Raw genomic sequence first — 24,014 nt, 5'->3', positions numbered from 1 at the left:
TCCAGAGACATTCTCACTGGGGTACAGTTCCACAGGCACTGACTCTCACTGGGGTACAGTTCCACAGACACTGACTCTCACTGGGGTACAGTTCCACAGACACTGACTCTCACTGGGGTACAGTTCCACAGACACTGACTCTCACTGGGGTACAGTTCCACAGACACTGACTCTCACTGGGGTACAGTTCCACAGACACTGACTCTCACTGGGGTACAGTTCCACAGACACTGACTCTCACTGGGGTACAGTTCCACAGGCACTGACTCTCACTGGGGTACAGTTCCACAGGCACTGACTCTCACTGGGGTACTGTTCCACACACACTGACTCTCACTGGGGTACAGTTCCACAGACACTGACTCTCACTGGGGTACAGTTCCACAGACACTGACTCTCACTGGGGTACAGTTCCACAGACACTGACTCTCACTGGGTACAGTTCCACAGACACTGACTCTCACTGGGGTACAGTTCCACAGACACAGACTCTCACTGGGGTACAGTTCCACAGACACTGACTCTCACTGGGGTACAGTTCCACAGACACTGACTCTCACTGGGGTACAGTTCCACAGACACTGACTCTCACTGGGGTACAGTTCCGCAGACACTGACTCTCACTGGGGTACAGTCCCACAGACACTGACTCTCACTGGGGTACAGTTCCACACACACTGACTCTCACTGGGGTACAGTTCCACAGACACTGACTCTCACTGGGGTACAGTTCCACAGACACTGACACTCACTGGGGTACATTTCCACAGACACTGACTCTCACTGGGGTACAGACCCACGGACACTGACTCTCACTGGGGTACAGTTCCACAGACACTGACTCTCACTGGGGTACAGTCCCACAGACACTGACTCTCACTTGGTTACAGTTCCACAGACACTGACTCTCACTGGGATACAGTTCCACAGACACTGACTCTCACTGGGGTAGAGTTCCACAGACACTGACTCTCACTGGGGTACAGTTCCACAGACACTGACTCTCACTGGGGTACAGTTCCACACACACTGATTCTCACTGGGGTACAGTTCCACAGACACTGACACTCACTGGGGTACATTTCCACAGACACTGACTCTCACTGGGGTACAGTTCCACGGACACTGACTCTCACTGGGGTACGGGTACCACCGACACTGACTCTCACTGGTGTACAGTTCCACAGACACTGACTCTCACTGGGGTACAGTTCCACAGACACTGAATCTCACTGGGGTACAGTTCCACAGACACTGACTCTCACTGAGGTACAGTTCCACAGACACTGACTCTCACTGGGGTACAGTTCCACAGACACTGACTCTCACTGGGGTACAGTTCCACAGACACTGACTCTCACTGGGGTACAGTTCCACAGACACTGACGCTCACTGGGGTACAGTTCCACAGACACTGACTCTCACTGGGGCACAGTTCCACGGGCACTGACTCTCACTGGGGTACTGTTCCACAGACACTGACTCTCACTGGGGTGCAGTTCCACAGGCACTGACTCTCACTGGGGTACAGTTCCAGAGACACTGACTCTCACTGGGGTACAGTTCCACAGACACTGACTCTCACTGGGGTACAGTTCCACAGACACTGACTCTCACTGGGGTACAGTTCCACAGACACTGACTCTCACTGGGGTGCAGTTCCACAGACACTGACTCTCACTGGGGTACAGTTCCACAGACACTGACTCTCACTGGGGTACAGTTCCACAGACACTGACTCTCACTGGGGTGCATTTCCACAGGCACTGACTCTCACTGGGGTACTGTTCCACACACACTGACTCTCACTGGGGTGCAGTTCCACAAACACTGACTCTCACTGGGCTACAGTGCCGCAGGCACTGACTCTCACTGGGGTACAGTTCCACAGACACTGACTCTCACTTGGGTATAGTTCCACAGACACTGACTCTCACTGGGGTACAGTTCCACAGACACTGACTCTCACTGGGGTACAGTTCCACAGGCACTGACTCTCACTGGGGTACAGTTCCACAGACACTGACTCTCACTGGGGTACAGTTCCACAGACACTGACTCTCACTGGGGTACAGTTCCACAGACACTGACTCTCACTGGGGTACAGTTCCACAGACACTGACTCTCACTGGGGTACAGTTCCACAGACACTGACTCTCACTGGGGTACAGTTCCACAGACACTGACTCTCACTGGGGTACAGTTCCACAGACACTGACTCTCACTGGGGTACAGTTCCACAGACACTGACTCTCACTTGGGTACAGTTCCACAGGCACTGACTCTCACTGGGGTGCGGGTTCCACAGACACTGACTCTCACTGGGGTACAGTTCCACAGACACAGACTCTCATTGGGTTACAGTGCCGCAGGCACTGACTCTCACTGGGGTACAGTTCCACAGACACTGACTCTCACTGGGGTACAGTTCCACAGACACTGACTCTCACTTGGGTATAGTTCCACGGGCACTGACTCTCACTGGGGTACAGTTCCACAGACACTGACTCTCACTGGGGTACAGTTCCACAGACACTGACTCTCACTGGGGTACAGTTCCACAGACACTGACTCTCACTGGGGTGCGGGTTCCACAGACACTGACTCTCACTGGGGTACAGTTCCACAGACACAGACTCTCATTGGGTTACAGTTCCGCAGGCACTGACTCTCACTGGGGTACAGTTCCACAGACACTGACTCTCACTGGGGTACAGTTCCACAGACACTGACTCTCACTGGGGTAAATGTCCGTACATACACTCACGCACATAGACACACAGTTTCCTGGACAGCCTTAGCAGCAGGAATCCTGGCTATTTTCCCTCTCCTTAATGCTGAGGTACTGAGGCTAAGTGCTGCCCAAGCTGTGATAGAATCCGGGGCTGGTGGTTTCATGTGTCTCCCCCAGCCCCAGGGGGTGCAGTTACGCAGTGGGGCACTGGGTATCGGTCCCTTTCGAATTGCTGACACTTTCTGATAGTGTGCTATGTTGTTACTTCAGTGAAGCCCCAGCCCCCAGCCGCTGTGACCGGGGAACCTGCGCCGGACGATGCAAAGGTCATACGGGTCACGTGGACGAACCCCACCAACCTTGACTCATCAGTCCATCTCAAGTTTGAGCTTCAGTACAGAGTGGCAGGAGAGACGTGCTGGACTGAGGTAGGTCGGGCTTTAGACTGTCCAATTGACCCTCCGTCGAGAGGGAGGCATTGGCTTCTCTTCCTCGGAGCTCTCTTTAGATGTTGCGAGCTGCAGGAGACAGCGAGACGGATAAATGCACGGGGTGTGTGAGACACTTCACCTCTCATCACTGATGCTCTTCCGTACCCAGGTGACATTTCAGTTCCCAAAAAGCCTGGGACATCAGCATTTACCTTACTGAGGAATTGCGGGAAGGAATTGATGGTCTGATCTGCGGCGGGTAGGGTGGTCTGATTTGAGGGTTCGTGTTCACGAGTGGCGAGTAGGGTGGTCTGATTTGAGGGTTCGTGTTCACAAGTGGCGGGTAGGGTGGTCTGATTTGAGGGTTCGCGTTCACGAGTGGCGGGTAGGGTGGTCTGATTTGAGGGTTCGTGTTCACGAGCGGTGGGTAGGCTGGTCTGATTTGAGGGTTCATGTTCACGAGTGGCGGGCAGGGTGGTCTGATTTGTGGGTTCGTATTCACGAGCGGCGGGTAGGGGTGGTCTGATTTGAGGGTTCGTGTTCACGAGTGGCGGGTAGGGTGGTCTGATTTGAGGGTTCGTGTTCATGAGCGGTGGGTAGGGTGGTCTGATATGAGGGTTCGTGTTCACGAGCGGCGGGTAGGGGTGGTCTGATTTGAGGGTTCGTGTTCATGAGTGGCGGGTAGGGTGGTCTGATTTGAGGGTTCGTGTTCATGAGCGGTGGGTAGGGTGGTCTGATTTGAGGGTTCGTGTTCACGAGCGGCGGGTAGGGGTGGTCTGATTTGAGGGTTCGTGTTCACGAGTAGCGGGTAGGGTGGTCTGATTTGAGGGTTCGTGTTCACGAGCGGCGGGTAAGGGTGGTCTGATTTGAGGGTTCGTGTTCACGAGTGGCGGGTAGGGTGGTCTGATTTGAGGGTTCGTGTTCACGAGTGGCGGGTAGGGTGGTCTGATTTGAGGGTTCGTGTTCACGAGCGGTGGGGAGGGTGGTCTGATTTGAGGGTTCGTGTTCACGAGTGGTGGGTAGGGGTGGTCTGATCTGATGTTCTACTAGTTGGTGTCATCACGGACTGAACAGACCCACAGTCAGCTCCTGCAAGCCCCTGTTGCAGCATCTATTGAAGCAGCGATGACTAACACTCCGGAAACCACCGATGTTCTCAGCAGCCCTGCCTGAACTCAGGTAGCTGCAGGAATCTCCTGGGCAGTCACTGCCTCCGGGGCGGTCTGCAGTTGGTGAGATACTTCCTGCAATGTGTTGCTGATGTGGATAGTGGACTCCTCCCACTTATCCCCAGTCTGAACCACATTTTTGGATCGCGTCTCCACTGCGGGGATCGGCACTCCCGAATCGTTGCTCTTCTGAAGGCTAGGGACCCGAGACCTGGGCCCTGGAGTCCTGGGCCCTCGGCTCGCCAGCTGAAGGCAGCCGTCTCTCCCTCCCTCCCTCCCTCCATGGAGCAGCGGCCCTCTCCCTTTCTTCCACTCCCAGTTCCCACTGGTGCTCAGTGCTTCACCCGGCAATATCCGTTCCAACCACTGAGTAATTCCTGGCCAGTGGGCACCTCTGTGCTGGTGGTTGGCAGAGTTACAACATAAGAAATAAGAGCAGGAGTCGGCCATTCGGCCCCTCGAGCCTGCTCCGCCATTCAATAAGATCATGGCTGATCTTCGACCTCAACTCCACTTTCCCGCCCGATCCCCATATCCCTTGATTCCCCTAGAGTCCAAAAATCTATCGATCTCAGCCTTGAATATACTCAAAGACTCAGCATTCATAGCCCTCTGGGACAGAGAATTCCAAAGATTCACAACCCTCTGAGTGAAGAAATTCCTCCTCATCTCAGTCTTAAATGGCCAACCCCTTATCCTGAGACTATGCCCCCTAGTTGTAGACACTCCAGCCAGGGGGAAACAACCTCTCCGCATCTACCCTGTCAATCCTCCTCAGAATCTTGTATGTTTCAATCAGATCACCTCTCATTCTTCTAAACTCCAATCTACACAATCTCTCCTCATAGGACAGCCCTCTCATCTCAGGAATCAATCTAGTGAACCTTCGTTGCACCGCCTCCAAGGCAAGTATATCCTTCCTTAGATAAGGAGACCAAAACCGTGCACAGTACTCCAGTTGTAGTCTCACGAAGGCCCTGTACAATTGTAGCAAGACTTCCTGACTCTTATACTCCAACCCCCTTGCAATAAAGGCCAACATGCCATTTGCCTTCCTTATTGCTTGCTGTACCTGCATGCTAACTTTCTGTGTTTCTTGCACGAGGACACCTAAATCTCTCTGAACACCAACATTTGAAAGATTCTCACCATTTAAAATTCTTCCTACCAAAGTGAATAACCTCACATTTCCCCACATTATACTCCATCTGCCACCTTACTGCCCACTCACTTAGTCTATCTATATCCCTTTGCAGACTGTGTTCTCCTCACAGCTCACTGTCCCACCTAGCTTTGTATCATCAGCAAACTTGGATACATTACACTCAGTCCCTTCATCTAGGTCATTAATATAGATTGTAAATAGCTGAGGCCCCAACACTGATCCTTGTGGCACCCCACTAGTTACAGTTTGCCAACCTCAAAAAGAGCCGTTTATCCCAACTCTCAGTTTTCTGTCTGTTAACCAATCCTCTATCCATGCTACTATATTACCCCCAATCCCATGAGCTCTAATCTTGTGTAATAATCTTTTATGTGGTACCTTATCGAATGCCTTTTGGAAATCCAAATATACCAGATCCACTGGTTCCCCTTTATCTATCCCGCTAGTTACATCCTCAAAAAACTCTAATAAATTTGTGAAACACGATTTCCCTTTCATAAAACCATGTTGACTCTGCCTAATCATGTTATAATTTTCTAAGTGCCCTGATACCACTTCCTTAACAATGGATTCCAGCATTTTCCCGGTGACTGATGTCAGGCGAACTGGTCTGTAGTTCCCTGTAGTTCTAGAATCTAGGGAATTTTGGAAGATCAAAACCAATGCATCCACTATCTCTTCAGCCACCTCTTTCAGAACCCTAGGATGGAGGCCATCAGGTCCAGGGGATTTGTTGGCTTTTAGTCCCATTAGTTTCTCTAGTACTTTTTCTCTACTTATATTAATTACATTAAGTTCCTCACCCGCATTAGACATTTGGTTCCCCACTATTTTTGGTATACTTTTTGTGTCTTCTACTGTAAAGACAGATACAAAATATTTGTTTAACGTTTCTGCCATTTCCTTATTCCCCATAATAATTTCTCCTGTCTCAGCCTCGAAGGGACCAACATTTACTTTTGCTACTCTCTTCCTTTTTACATACTTGTAGAAACTCTTACAATCTGCTTTTATATTTCTTGCTAGCTTTCTCTCATATTCTATTTTTTCCCTTTTTATCAATTTTTTGGTCAACCTTTGCTGGTTTCTGAAACTCTCCCAACCCTCAGGCTTACTATTAGTCTTTGCAACATTATAAGCTTCTTCTTTCAATCTAATGCTATCCTTAACTTCTTTAGTTAGCCACGATTGGATCACTTTTCCCATGGCGCTTTTGTTTCTCAATGGAATGTATTTTTGTTGAGAATTATTAAATATTTCTTTAAATGCTAGCCACTGCTTATCTACCGCCATACCTTTTAATCTATTTTTCCAATCTACCTTAGCCAACTCGCCCCTTATATACCTATGTAATTGGCTTTATTTAAATTTAAGACTAGTTTTGGGCTTAGGCAAGTCACTCTCAAAATTAAGGTGAAATTCTATCATATTATGATCACTCTGCCCCAGAGGATCCTTTACTGTGAGATTGCTAATTAACCCTGTCTCATTACACAATACAAGATCTAAAATAGCCTGTTCCCTGGTTGGTTCCATGACATATTGTTCTGGGAAACTGTCCCGAATGCATTCCATGAACTCGTCCTCCAGACTACCTTTGTCAATTTGATTTGTCCAGTCTATATGAAGATTAAAGTCCCCAAGATTATTCCATTACCTTTGTTGCAAGCGCCTACTATTTCTTGATTAATATTCTGTCCAACAGTACAGCTACTGTTAGGGGGCCTATATACTACTCCTACCAGTGTTTTCTGCCCCTTGTTATTCCTTATCTCCACCCATACTGATTCTACTTCCTGATCTTCCGAGCCGAGATCCTTTCTCGCTACTGTCCTTATGTCATCCTTTATTATCAGGGCTACTCCCGCTCCTTTTCCATTTTGCCTGTCTTTCCGAAACGTCAAGTACTCTGGAACATTTAGTTCCCAACCTTGGCCACCTTGCAACCACATCTCTGTAATGGCTATTAGATCAAACCCATTTATCTCTATTTGTGCCACTACTTGGTCTATCTTGTTACAAATACTTCGGGCATTCAGATAAAGAGCCTTTAATTTAAATTTTTTACCATTATTCCCTGCCTTGACCTTATTCTCTGCTGCACTGCTACCGTTAAACTTTCGGTCCCTTCCTGTCACACACTGCTTATTTTTACCCAAATCACTACACTGCTCCATTGCCTTGACCTTTCTCTTTAGATTTCTAAATTTCCCCTCAGCTGACCCCTCCCCCCGCTTTTTTAGTTTCAAGCCCTAAAGTTGGGTGAGGAAGTGACAGGAGTGACAGCAGCTGTATCTCTGGTCAGTGTGCAAGATGGAGACTGAAAGTTGAGAGAAGCTGCTTCCTGAATGTGAAGTTGGTTAGAGCTGAGTGAATGGAGTTGTGAGTTGTTTCTCATTTGATGCGGGATTTAACTGTGAGTAGCGTGCCGGACCAGAGGGAGATCCCCTCTCACTGTGACATTGAGAGACAGCAGTGTCTGGGAATGCCAAGAGTGGGGAACCCTCTCTTTATGCGAAACCTGCACCCCTGCACCTGAGTGCACTTTCTGCTTTTCATTAAAGATTTCACATGATGAAATCGGAATCCTTGCGACAGAATATGAGCTGGAAGATCTGCAGCCGTTCACACTGTATGAATTTCGACTGAAATGTGGGCGAGAGGAAGAAACAAACAGGAGACTGTGGAGTGACTGGAGTGAAGTGTCCAGTGCCGTGACCCAGGAGGACAGTAAGTGGTCACCCATAACTCAATGCATCACCACCCCACACCCCTCACTGTAACACTGATGTACCCCACACCCCTCACTGTAACACTGATATTCCCCACACCCCTCACTGTAACACTGATATACCCCACACCCCTCACTGTAACACTGATATTCCCCACACCCCTCACTGTAACACTGATGTACCCCACACCCCTCACTGTAACACTGATGTACCCCACATCCCTCACTGTAACACTGATATACCCCTCACTGTAAAACTGATATTCCCCACACCCCTCACTGTAACACTGATATTCCCCACACCCCTCACTGTAACACTGATATTCCCCACACCCCTCACTGTAAAACTCTGATATACCCCACACCCCTCACTGTAACACTGATATTCCCCACACCCCTCACTGTAAAACTCTGATATACCCCACACCCCTCACTGTAACACTGATATACCCCACACCCCTCACTGTAACACTGATATTCCCCACACCCCTCACTGTAACACTGATATTCCCCACACCCCTCACTGTAACACTGATATTCCCCACACCCCTCACTGTAACACTGATATTCCCCACACCCCTCACTGTAAAACTCTGATATACCCCTCACCCCTCACTGTAACACTGATATTCCCCACACCCCTCACTGTAACACTGATATACCCCACACCCCTCACTGTAACACTGATATTCCCCACACCCCTCACTGTAACACTGATATTCCCCACACCCCTCACTGTAACACTGATATTCCCCACACCCCTCACTGTAACACTGATATTCCCCACACCCCTCACTGTAACACTAATATTCCCCACACCCCTCACTGTAAAACTCTGATATACCCCTCACCCCTCACTGTAACACTGATATTCCCCACACCCCTCACTGTAACACTGATATTCCCCACACCCCTCACTGTAAAACTCTGATATACCCCTCACCCCTCACTGTAACACTGATATTCCCCACACCCCTCACTGTAACACTGATATACCCCTCACTGTAAAACTGATATTCCCCACACCCCTCACTGTAACACTGATGTACCCCACACCCCTCACTGTAACACTGATATACCCCTCACTGTAAAACTGATATTCCCCACACCCCTCACTGTAACACTGATGTACCCCACACCCCTCACTGTAACACTGATATACCCCTCACTGTAAAACTGATATTCCCCACACCCCTCACTGTAACACTGATGTACCCCACACCCCTCACTGTAACACTGATATACCCCTCACTGTAAAACTGATATTCCCCACACCCCTCACTGTAACACTGATATTCCCCACACCCCTCACTGTAAAACTCTGATATACCCCACACCCCTCACTGTAAAACTCTGATATACCCCACACCCCTCACTGTAACACTGATATACCCCTCACTGTAAAACTGATATTCCCCACACCCCTCACTGTAACACTGATATACCCCACACCCCTCACTGTAACACTGATATACCCCTCACTGTAAAACTGATATTCCCCACACCCCTCACTGTAACACTGATGTACCCCACACCCCTCACTGTAACACTGATATACCCCTCACTGTAAAACTGATATTCCCCACACCCCTCACTGTAACACTGATATTCCCCACACCCCTCACTGTAAAACTCTGATATACCCCACACCCCTCACTGTAAAACTCTGATATACCCCACACCCCTCACTGTAACACTGATATACCCCACACCCCTCACTGTAACACTGATATTCCCCACACCCCTCACTGTAACACTGATATACCCCACACCCCTCACTGTAAAACTCTGATATACCCCACACCCCTCACTGTAACACTGATATTCCCCACACCCCTCACTGTAACACTGATATTCCCCACACCCCTCACTGTAAAACTCTGATATACCCCACACCCCTCACTGTAACACTGATATACCCCACACCCCTCACTGTAACACTGATATACCCCACACCCCTCACTGTAAAACACTGATATACCCCACACCCCTCACTGTAACACTGATATACCCCACACCCCTCACTGTAAAACTCTGATATACCCCACACCCCTCACTGTAAAACTCTGAGAAACCCCACACCCCTCACTGTAAAACTCTGATATACCCCACACCCCTCACTGTAACACTGATATACCCCACACCCCTCACTGTAACACTGATATACCCCTCACTGTAAAACTGATATTCCCCACACCCCTCACTGTAACACTGATATTCCCCACACCCCTCACTGTAACACTGATATACCCCACACCCCTCACTGTAACACTGATATACCCCACACCCCTCACTGTAACACTGATATTCCCCACAACCCTCACTGTAACACTGATATACCCCACACCCCTCACTGTAACACTGATATTCCCCACACCCCTCACTGTAACACTGATATACCCCTCACTGTAAAACTGATATTCCCCACACCCCTCACTGTAACACTGATATTCCCCACACCCCTCACTGTAAAACACTGATGTACCCCACACCCCTCACTGTAACACTGATATTCCCCACACCCCTCACTGTAACACTGATATACCCCACACCCCTCACTGTAACACTGATATTCCCCACACCCCTCACTGTAAAACTCTGATATACCCCGCACCCCTCACTGTAACACTGATATACCCCACACCCCTCACTGTAACACTGATATACCCCACACCCCTTACTGTAACACTGATATACCCCACACCCCTCACTGTAACACTGATATACCCCACACCCCTCACTGTAACACTGATATACCCCACACCCCTTACTGTAACACTGATATACCCCACACCCCTCACTGTAACACTGATATACCCCACACCCCTCACTGTAACACTGATATACCCCACACCCCTTACTGTAACACTGATATACCCCACACCCCTCACTGTAACACTGATATACCCCACACCCCTCACTGTAACACTGATATACCCCACACCCCTCACTGTAACACTGATATACCCCACACCCCTTACTGTAACACTGATATACCCCACACCCCTCACTGTAACACTGATATACCCCACACCCCTCACTGTAACACTGATATACCCCACACCCCTCACTGTAACACTGATCTACCCCACACCCCTCACTGTAACACTGATGTACCCCACACCCCTCACTGTAACACTGATATTCCCCACACCCCTCACTGTAAAACTCTGATATACCCCGCACCCCTCACTGTAACACTGATATACCCCACACCCCTCACTGTAACACACTGATATACCCCACACCCCTCACTGTAACACTGATGTACCCCACACCCCTTACTGTAACACTGATATACCCCACACCCCTCACTGTAACACTGATATACCCCACACCCCTCACTGTAACACTGATATACCCCACACCCCTTACTGTAACACTGATATACCCCACACCCCTCACTGTAACACTGATGTACCCCACACCCCTCACTGTAACACTGATATTCCCCACACCCCTCACTGTAACACTGATATACCCCACACCCCTCACTGTAACACACTGATATACCCCACACCCCTCACTGTAACACTGATATACCCCACACCCCTTACTGTAACACTGATATACCCCACACCCCTCACTGTAACACTGATATACCCCACACCCCTCACTGTAACACTGATCTACCCCACACCCCTCACTGTAACACTGATGTACCCCACACCCCTCACTGTAACACTGATATACCTCACACCCCTCACTGTAACACTCTGATATACCCCACACCCCTCACTGTAACACTGATATACCCCACACCCCTTACTGTAACACTGATATACCCCACACCCCTCACTGTAACACTGATATACCCCACACCCCTCACTGTAACATTGATATACCCCACACCCCTCACTGTAACATTGCTATACCCCACACCCCTCACTATAACACTGATATACCCCACACCCCTCATGGTAACACTCTGATATACCCCACACCCCTCACTGTAACACTGATATACCCCACACCCATCACTGTAACATTGACACACCCCTCACTGTAACACTGATATACCCCACACCCCTCACTGTAACACTGATATACCCCACACCCCTCACTGTAACACTGATATACCCCACACCCCTCACTGTAACACTTTGATATACCCCATACCCCTCACTGTAACATTGATAAACCCCACACTCCTCACTGTAACACTGATATACCCCACACCCCTCACTGTAACACTGATCTACCCCACACCCCTCACTGTAACACTGATGTACCCCACACCCCTCACTGCAACACTGATATACCCCACACCCCTCACTGTAACACTCTGATATACCCCACACCCCTCACTGTAACACTGATATACCCCACACCCCTTACTGTAACACTGATATACCCCACACCCCTCACTGTAACACACTGATATACCCCACACCCCTCACTGTAACACTGATATACCCCACACCCCTTACTGTAACACTGATATACCCCACACCCCTCACTGTAACACTGATATACCCCACACCCCTCACTGTAACACTGATCTACCCCACACCCCTCACTGTAACACTGATGTACCCCACACCCCTCACTGTAACACTGATATACCTCACACCCCTCACTGTAACACTCTGATATACCCCACACCCCTCACTGTAACACTGATATACCCCACACCCCTTACTGTAACACTGATATACCCCACACCCCTCACTGTAACACTGATATACCCCACACCCCTCACTGTAACATTGATATACCCCACACCCCTCACTGTAACATTGCTATACCCCACACCCCTCACTATAACACTGATATACCCCACACCCCTCATGGTAACACTCTGATATACCCCACACCCCTCACTGTAACACTGATATACCCCACACCCATCACTGTAACATTGACACACCCCTCACTGTAACACTGATATACCCCACACCCCTCACTGTAACACTGATATACCCCACACCCCTCACTGTAACACTGATATACCCCACACCCCTCACTGTAACACTTTGATATACCCCATACCCCTCACTGTAACATTGATAAACCCCACACCCCTCACTGTAACACTGATATACCCCACACCCCTCACTGTAACACTGATCTACCCCACACCCCTCACTGTAACACTGATGTACCCCACACCCCTCACTGCAACACTGATATACCCCACACCCCTCACTGTAACACTCTGATATACCCCACACCCCTCACTGTAACACTGATATACCCCACACCCCTTACTGTAACACTGATATACCCCACACCCCTCACTGTAACACTGATATACCCCACACCCCTCACTGTAACACTGATCTACCCCACACCCCTCACTGTAACACTGATGTACCCCACACCCCTCACTGTGACACTGATATTCCCCACACCCCTCACTGTAACACTGATATACCCCACACCCCTCACTGTAACACTCTGATATACCCCACACCCCTCACTGTAACACTGATATACCCCACACCCCTTACTGTAACACTGATATACCACACACCCCTTACTGTAACACTGATATACCCCACGCCCCTCACTGTAACACTGATATACCCCACACCCCTTACTGTAACACTGATATACCCCACACCCCTCACTGTAACACTGATATACCCCACACCCCTCACTGTAACACTGATATACCCCACACCCCTCACTGTAACACTGATATACCCCACACTCCTCACTGTAACACTCTGATATACCCCACACCCCTCACTGTAACACTGATATACCCCACACCCCTCACTGTAACACTGATATACCCCACACCCCTCACTGTAACATTGATATACCCCACACCCCTCACTGTAACACTGATATACCCCACACCCCTCATTGCAACACCCTGATATACCCCTCACTGTAACACTGATATACGTCACACCACTCACTGTAACACTGATATACCCCACACCCCTCACTGTACCATTGATATACCCCACACCCCTCACTGTAACATTGCTATACCCCACACCCCTCACTATAACACTGATATACCCCACACCCCTCATGGTAACACTCTGATATACCGCACACCCCTCACTGTAACACTGATATACCCCACACCCATCACTGTAACATTGACACACCCCTCACTGTAACACTGATATACCCCACACCCCTCACTGTAACACTTTTATATACCCCATACCCCTCACTGTAACACTGATATACCCCACACCCCTCACTGTAACACTGATATACCCCACACCCCTCACTGTAACACTGATATACCCCTCACTGTAAAACTGATATTCCCCACACCCCTCACTGTAACACTGATATTCCCCACACCCCTCACTGTAACACTGATATACCCCACACCCCTCACTGTAACACTGATATACCCCACACCCCTCACTGTAACACTGATATTCCCCACAACCCTCACTGTAACACTGATATACCCCACACCCCTCACTGTAACACTGATATTCCCCACACCCCTCACTGTAACACTGATATACCCCTCACTGTAAAACTGATATTCCCCACACCCCTCACTGTAACACTGATATTCCCCACACCCCTCACTGTAAAACACTGATGTACCCCACACCCCTCACTGTAACACTGATATTCCCCACACCCCTCACTGTAACACTGATATACCCCACACCCCTCACTGTAACACTGATATTCCCCACACCCCTCACTGTAAAACTCTGATATACCCCGCACCCCTCACTGTAACACTGATATACCCCACACCCCTCACTGTAACACTGATATACCCCACACCCCTTACTGTAACACTGATATACCCCACACCCCTCACTGTAACACTGATATACCCCACACCCCTCACTGTAACACTGATATACCCCACACCCCTTACTGTAACACTGATATACCCCACACCCCTCACTGTAACACTGATATACCCCACACCCCTTACTGTAACACTGATATACCCCACACCCCTCACTGTAACACTGATATACCCCACACCCCTTACTGTAACACTGATATACCCCACACCCCTCACTGTAACACTGATATACCCCACACCCCTCACTGTAACACTGATATACCCCACACCCCTTACTGTAACACTGATATACCCCACACCCCTCACTGTAACACTGATATACCCCACACCCCTTACTGTAACACTGATATACCCCACACCCCTCACTGTAACACTGATGTACCCCACACCCCTCACTGTAACACTGATATTCCCCACACCCCTCACTGTAACACTGATATACCCCACACCCCTCACTGTAACACTGATATACCCCACACCCCTCACTGTAACACACTGATATACCCCACACCCCTCACTGTAACACTGATATACCCCACACCCCTTACTGTAACACTGATATACCCCACACCCCTCACTGTAACACTGATATACCCCACACCCCTCACTGTAACACTGATCTACCCCACACCCCTCACTGTAACACTGATGTACCCCACACCCCTCACTGTAACACTGATATACCCCACACCCCTCACTGTAACACTCTGATATACCCCACACCCCTCACTGTAACACTGATATACCCCACACCCCTTACTGTAACACTGATATACCCCACACCCCTCACTGTAACACTGATATACCCCACACCCCTCACTGTAACACTGATATACCCCACACCCCTCACTGTAACACTGATCTACCCCACACCCCTCACTGTAACACTGATGTACCCCACACCCCTCACTGTAACACTGATATTCCCCACACCCCTCACTGTAAAACTCTGATATACCCCGCACCCCTCACTGTAACACTGATATACCCCACACCCCTCACTGTAACACACTGATATACCCCACACCCCTCACTGTAACACTGATGTACCCCACACCCCTTACTGTAACACTGATATACCCCACACCCCTCACTGTAACACTGATATACCCCACACCCCTCACTGTAACACTGATATACCCCACACCCCTTACTGTAACACTGATATACCCCACACCCCTCACTGTAACACTGATGTACCCCACACCCCTCACTGTAACACTGATATTCCCCACACCCCTCACTGTAACACTGATATACCCCACACCCCTCACTGTAACACACTGATATACCCCACACCCCTCACTGTAACACTGATATACCCCACACCCCTTACTGTAACACTGATATACCCCACACCCCTCACTGTAACACTGATATACCCCACACCCCTCACTGTAACACTGATCTACCCCACACCCCTCACTGTAACACTGATGTACCCCACACCCCTCACTGTAACACTGATATACCTCACACCCCTCACTGTAACACTCTGATATACCCCACACCCCTCACTGTAACACTGATATACCCCACACCCCTTACTGTAACACTGATATACCCCACACCCCTCACTGTAACACTGATATACCCCACACCCCTCACTGTAACATTGATATACCCCACACCCCTCACTGTAACATTGCTATACCCCACACCCCTCACTATAACACTGATATACCCCACACCCCTCATGGTAACACTCTGATATACCCCACACCCCTCACTGTAACACTGATATACCCCACACCCATCACTGTAACATTGACACACCCCTCACTGTAACACTGATATACCCCACACCCCTCACTGTAACACTGATATACCCCACACCCCTCACTGTAACACTGATATACCCCACACCCCTCACTGTAACACTTTGATATACCCCATACCCCTCACTGTAACATTGATAAACCCCACACCCCTCACTGTAACACTGATATACCCCACACCCCTCACTGTAACACTGATCTACCCCACACCCCTCACTGTAACACTGATGTACCCCACACCCCTCACTGCAACACTGATATACCCCACACCCCTCACTGTAACACTCTGATATACCCCACACCCCTCACTGTAACACTGATATACCCCACACCCCTTACTGTAACACTGATATACCCCACACCCCTCACTGTAACACTGATATACCCCACACCCCTCACTGTAACACTGATCTACCCCACACCCCTCACTGTAACACTGATGTACCCCACACCCCTCACTGTGACACTGATATTCCCCACACCCCTCACTGTAACACTGATATACCCCACACCCCTCACTGTAACACTCTGATATACCCCACACCCCTCACTGTAACACTGATATACCCCACACCCCTTACTGTAACACTGATATACCACACACCCCTTACTGTAACACTGATATACCCCACGCCCCTCACTGTAACACTGATATACCCCACACCCCTTACTGTAACACTGATATACCCCACACCCCTCACTGTAACACTGATATACCCCACACCCCTCACTGTAACACTGATATACCCCACACCCCTCACTGTAACACTGATATACCCCACACTCCTCACTGTAACACTCTGATATACCCCACACCCCTCACTGTAACACTGATATACCCCACACCCCTCACTGTAACACTGATATACCCCACACCCCTCACTGTAACATTGATATACCCCACACCCCTCACTGTAACACTGATATACCCCACACCCCTCATTGCAACACCCTGATATACCCCTCACTGTAACACTGATATACGTCACACCACTCACTGTAACACTGATATACCCCACACCCCTCACTGTACCATTGATATACCCCACACCCCTCACTGTAACATTGCTATACCCCACACCCCTCACTATAACACTGATATACCCCACACCCCTCATGGTAACACTCTGATATACCGCACACCCCTCACTGTAACACTGATATACCCCACACCCATCACTGTAACATTGACACACCCCTCACTGTAACACTGATATACCCCACACCCCTCACTGTAACACTTTTATATACCCCATACCCCTCACTGTAACACTGATATACCCCACACCCCTCACTGTAACACTGATATACCCCACACCCCTTACTGTAACACTGATATACCCCACACCCTTCACTGTAACACTGATATACCCCATACCCCTCACTGTAACACTGATATACCCCACACCCCTCACTGTAACATTCTGTTATACCGCACACCCCTTACTCTAACACTGATTTACCCCACATCCCTCACTGTAACACTGATATACCCCACACCCCTCAGTGTAACACTAATATACCCCACAGTCCTCACTGTAACACTGATATACCCCACACCCCTCACTGTAACACTGATATACCCCACACCCCTCACTGTAACACTGATATACCCCACACCCCTCACTGTAACATTGATATACCCCACACCCCTCACTGTAACACTGATATCCACCACACCCCTCACTGTAACACTGATATACCCCACACCCCTCACTGTAACATTGATATACCCCATACCCCTCACTGTAACACTGATATACCCCACACCCCTCACTGTAACATTCTGTTATACCGCACACCCCTTACTGTAACACTGATTTACCCCACACCCCTCACTGTAACATTGATATACCCCATACCCCTCACTGTAACACTGATATACCCCACACCCCTCACTGTAACATTCTGTTATACCCCACACCCCTCACTGTAACACTGATATACCCCACACCCCTCACTGTAACACTGATATACCCCACACCCCTCACTGTAACACTGATATACCCCACACCCCTTACTGTAACACTGATATACCCCACACCCCTCACTGTAACACTGATATACCCCACACCCCTTACTGTAACACTGATATACCCCACACCCCTTACTGTAAACTCTGATATACCCCACACCCCTCACTGTAACACTCTGATATACCCCACACCCCTCTTTGTAACACTCCGATATACCCCTCACTGTAACACTGATATACCCCACACCCCTCACTGTAACACTCTGATATACCCCTCACTGTAGCACACTGATATACCGCACACCCCTCTCACCTGTGCACTCTTTCGATCCACAGATCCTGTCGGAAGCCTCGATGTGTGGTTTGTACGGCACCTGCCAGACTTGAGGGGACTGTCGTCTGTCACTCTGCTGTGGAAGGTAGTGTGTGACAGGCTCCACTTTCTTCTACCATTCCCCACTGGCTCCAGGGTTCACTCCTGTGACAAGTTAATCTTTCATTACTCTTCAGTCAGATTAGACACTCAAATCAAGACCAGCCCTCTTGATAGACAGTAATGGGCGGTGTTGGGGTGCAGTCACTCTCCACAGCCCTGAAACGCTGTAGATTTAATACTGTGATTCTCGGCTGATGTTTTTCCCTATTTACTCATTGGCTAAAAGCAGCAGCACGTGTCTCAGTGGCTGAATGCACTCCCTGGTATGATTCTGACCCATCCAGGCCAGGGAGGGCCTGGGTTCCATCCTTGGTCAGTGCTGAATTAGCTGACCTTAGCCGGGATGGCTGCAACTGGCTTCCGCACCCCTAAACTACAGAGGTGGGGGGGGGGTTGGGGGGTGGGGGGGAGGGTGGCGGGAGTGCCACGACTGATCGCTATCCAGTGTGCCCCCACCCACTCCTCGCTAAAAGGGATGTTTTTTATGTTGGGTGAGGAAAGAATTGGCTTCAGCTATGATGCCGTGCGTAGTTGAACAACCTGCTGGTGTCACTGTTAAGTGTGAGAAATGGCCACTGGGGTGAGGTACTGGAAGGCAGGTGGTGCTGGGGGATTGAACCCCTCCAGGAGGAGAGGAAGTACGGGGTCTATTGCTGAGCCAAGGGCTGTGCCGGGGATGTGTAGCTGGCCACCTCAGGGAATCTCCACATCAAATGTGCTTTCACAGTAGAGAGACTGAGCTGGGGGAGTCACCAGTGCAGGAAGTGAAAGCTGCTGAGTGCATGTCCTTCATCTTTTCTTGAGTGCCTCCTGGCAGCGGCCCCAGTGGCCCAGGTTTACAGCACGGAAACAGGCTATTCGGCCCCACTGGTCTACGCTAGAGCAGGACGTGAACTCAGTGCTCATCCCAGACTGAGTGGGACTGGCCAAAGACATCAGGGCAGGGGCTAACATCAAAAAAGCACTGCATTGTCTGCTTCACAACAATTGTAAAACAGCGGTCAAGGCAGCAGTACCTCAGGGCTGGTCATCTGCCCAAGGGCTGGTCATGTGTCCAATAAAAATATAAGAATTAGGAGCATGAGTCGGCCATACGGCCCCTCGAGCCTGCTCCGCAATTCAAAAAGATCATGACTGATCTTCGACATCAACTCCACTTTCCTGCCCGATCCCCATATTCCTTGATTCCCCTAGAGTCCAAAAATCTATCTCAGCCTTGAATATACTCAAAGACTCAGCCTCCACAGCCCTCTGGGGCAGAGAATTCCAAAGATTCACAACCCTCTGAGTGAAAAAATTCCTCCTCATCTCAGTCTTAAATGGCCGGCCCCTTATCCAGAGACTATGCCCCCTGAGACTCTCCAGCCAGGGGAAACAACCTCTCGGCATCTACCCCGTCAATCCCCCTCAGAATCTTGTATGTTTCAATGAGATCACCTCTCATTCTTCTAAACTCCAGAGAGTATCGGCCCATTCTACACAATCTCTCCTCATAGGACAGCCCTCTCATCCCAGGAATCAATCTAGTGAACCTTCGTTGCTACGCCTCCAAGGCATGTATGTCCTTTCTCAGATAAGGAGACCAAGGGCTGGTCATATGCCCAAGGGCAGTCAGTATAGGTTACTGGACAGATGTTCTCATGGTCATATCGTTGCTTCGGTTACACTGCGCTGGAACTCTGCTCTTTGGTAAATCTTTGCTTTGAACATCTTGCAAGTCTCTACCCGAGTCCTGCCACCACGGGCTTCTAAATAGCTCTCGCTCCAATGCTGCATCCATGGCTGATTCATTTCCTCTCCAATCTCTTTAACTGCGCTGACGTTTAGGGCTCATTCCTTTTCCATGAATTCTGTGGTTGCCCAGGGCGATATTATACTCTGCTCCTTCTACCAGTGCCCTCCTCCACTCATCACCTCTTTTTCTGAAGGTCCCACTCTAGTCACCGACCAACTTTGGGTTACATACCCTCCATGCTCACAACCTCCAGTCCTCTCATGGTTTAGTGGGTGAATCAGTACATCTGGATCTGTTCTGTACCCTTGCATGGAGCAGTACAAATCTCACTAGTTCCAATTCTTCAGACATACAATTTCTTTGTGTGTATCACAAATCTAACCCACAGCTCCCACCTCATACTGTGATGGCTGTATGTTCCGACTCTTGCTCTCTCCTCTGATCTCTCACACTTCCCCCATTGCTGAAGCTATCTCCAAGCACAAAGTCCAATTCTGATTCAAGAATATTCCTCCCTTCTTACCCTTCTCTAACTCAAACACTGGACTCTAACCGCTAACTTCCAATCTCTCTCTTGTAACCTTTCCTGTCCTCTCTCTATTGATCGTACGATGGTCAGTTTTCCTCTCCCATTCCTCTGATGCTCCAAATCCCCTATCCTACACATCCCTGCAGCCTCGCTGGGTTGAAATCAAGACTTTCTGCATCTCCCGCTCTGACTCATTCTAGCTCAGGCCCTTATTTCCATTTCCCGGGGTTGTGTGCTGTGAGCCCCGGCCCTTCACTCGAGTCTCTCAATCAAAAAGCAATCATTTCTGGGGGTTTTGCAGCCTCTTGATCAACATCAAGCGAATGGAATAATTCAGAGATACTCCGTGAGTCAAGAGGATGGAGACACGAGGGAGGTGACCAACCACAGCTGCTGCAACAGCAACCTGTCAGCGTCCAGCCGAATGGTGACCGTCACTGCGTATAACTCTATTGGAGCAACTCAGCCAGCCAAGCTCAACCTGGTACAAGGTAAACACACACATCACACCTGTACATGTGTGTGCACACAGACACGTGTACTTGTGCACACACATGGGAGTTTCACACGCCAGTGAAAGTCAATGTGATACAAAATGTCTGGACAGGCCTGGGATCTCTACTGCATTGTGTGTACACTTACACTTTATACAAAAATTCGGTTGCTTTGCGCCTCCCGTTAGCGCCCTAAGGGGTCATCGCCGGCCGCGATCTTCGGGAGCACCCCCTGACTTACCGCCGGGCGCTATGCCCGACGGGGTCAGGGGGGGCCTATCTGCGGCCAGGGCAGCGCAAGTTAAAGGGAAGGTGCCGGGCGGCCATCTCTGTTGCTGGTTGCCTGCCAGCACCTGCCCACTCTGCCGTCCCTGGCCTCCTCTGCAGCCCCCCCACCGCGGAGTGCCGGCTGCGCTCCGTCAGCCCGGCACTTCTCTTGAGTGCCGGGCTCTTTTGCTGGCACTCCGATCCCTGGTGGCCCAGCTGGGCCCGGGTCGCGCTGCGCTAGGCCCCTCCCCTTTAAGAAGGGGAGGAAGGCCCGCAGTACCGCGGCACATAGCGCCGTGATATTCACTATCAGTAGCACCCCGCTTCCCTTTTGGGGCTCTACCAGTGAATTTCAGCTGCGGGAGCGCTAATTTTTTCGGGGCGCGAAAAGTAGGGCCCCGGCGAAGTTAGCGCCTCAAAGGGGGCGCGACTCCATTTTTCCCCCACTACTCACTCTCATACACTCACACATCACAGACACTCACCAAAACACAATCTCCAAACACATCTTCACACACACGCCTTTCTGTTTTTCACATGCTTGTACAAGTACACAGAGAGTTGTAAAGGGTTGTGGAGAGTGTCGGCAGTTAGTAGAGCTGGGGTAGGTTTGCTCAGCCAGTTTCTCAGTGCTGATCAGACTGTGTGATGTCAGATGGGATTCTCTCAATCATCCTCTCCCCACAGTAGCTCCTTTACTTTGATGCTCTCTTCCCCACCACGGTTCTCTCTCCTCTTCATTCTCTGGTACATTACTGGCCCCTCACTGGGCTCATTCACCGAGATTGGCCACTCGGCTGAGGTATCAGAGGGTGAGCAGCACCATGGAACTGACCCAGGCACCTTTGTGAGAGCACATTGAGGGGGTGGAGAATTCAGAAATAAACTAATTCTTGGTATTGCGTGTGTTTTGCTCAGATCAGCCGGCACCATGGAATATAACGGTTCACACCAGCAACCACTCGATGCTGGTGTCCTGGGAGTCACCGGCCAACAAAACGCCCGAGGAGTTTGTGGTGGAATGGCATAACATGATCTCGCCTGAACATCCACCTGACTGGAAGAAAATACCAGCAGCGAATGTGTGTGTGACTTTGACAGACGGTAGGTATACTGCTGGGAGTGGGGCAGACTCCAGCTCATGGACATGGACTTTCCGGCCAACCTAGACTGACAGAAAGAAAATAAAGGTCCAACATGAAATGAATTTAGCGGTCTCAGTCCAGTCCCTGTGGCCAAGGAACCACAGCACAAAACTGCTTCTAATTCAGCTCGAATTTGATGGGACAGTGTAGAGGGAGCTTTACTCTGTATCTAACCCGTGCTGTACCTGCCCTGGGAGTGTTTGATGGGACAGTGTAGAGGGAGCTTTACTCTGTATCTAACCCGTGCTGTACCTGCCCTGTGAGTGTTTGATGGGACAGTGTAGAGGGAGCTTTACTCTGTATCTAACCTGTGCCGTACCTGCCCTGGGAGTGTTTGATGGGACAGTGTAGAGGGAGCTTTACTCTGTATCTAACCCGTGCTGTACCTGCCCTGGGAGTGTTTGATGGGACAGTGTAGAGGGAGCTTTACTCTGCATCTAACCCGTGCTGTACCTGCCCTGGGAGTGTTTGATGGGACAGTGTAGAGGGAGCTTTACTCTGTATCTAACCCGTGCTGTACCTGCCTGGGAGTGTTTGATGGGACAGTGTAGAGGGAGCTTTACTCTGTATCTAACCCGTGCTGTACCTGCCCTGTGAGTGTTTGATGGGACAGTGTAGAGGGAGCTTTACTCTGTATCTAACCTGTGCCGTACCTGCCCTGGGAGTGTTTGATG

The 24,014-nt window shown here is 49.8% G+C and overlaps 1 protein-coding gene across 2 annotated transcripts in view; it reads left to right on the top strand.

The window, feature by feature from the left end:
* LOC147097802 (interleukin-6 receptor subunit beta-like) overlaps positions 1–24,014 on the top strand; it is a 100,890-nt gene that overhangs the window by 18,762 nt on the left and 58,114 nt on the right. For both annotated transcript variants that reach the window (XM_085971922.1, XM_085971923.1), the window contains exons 5-9: positions 3,005–3,162; positions 8,064–8,229; positions 19,071–19,153; positions 21,736–21,925; positions 23,114–23,299. In XM_085971922.1, coding sequence (XP_085828048.1) covers positions 3,005–3,162; positions 8,064–8,229; positions 19,071–19,153; positions 21,736–21,925; positions 23,114–23,299 — 783 coding nt within the window. The remainder of the gene's footprint in view (positions 1–3,004; positions 3,163–8,063; positions 8,230–19,070; positions 19,154–21,735; positions 21,926–23,113; positions 23,300–24,014) is intronic.

The sequence above is a fragment of the Somniosus microcephalus genome, chromosome 31 (assembly GCF_052327205.1).
Source record: "Somniosus microcephalus isolate GS21.2 chromosome 31, FLI_Smic_1.0, whole genome shotgun sequence".
Classification (NCBI taxonomy): domain Eukaryota; kingdom Metazoa; phylum Chordata; class Chondrichthyes; order Squaliformes; family Somniosidae; genus Somniosus; species Somniosus microcephalus.
Note: the sequence above shows the minus strand (reverse complement) of the source record. Positions and strands in the feature narration are given on the sequence as shown.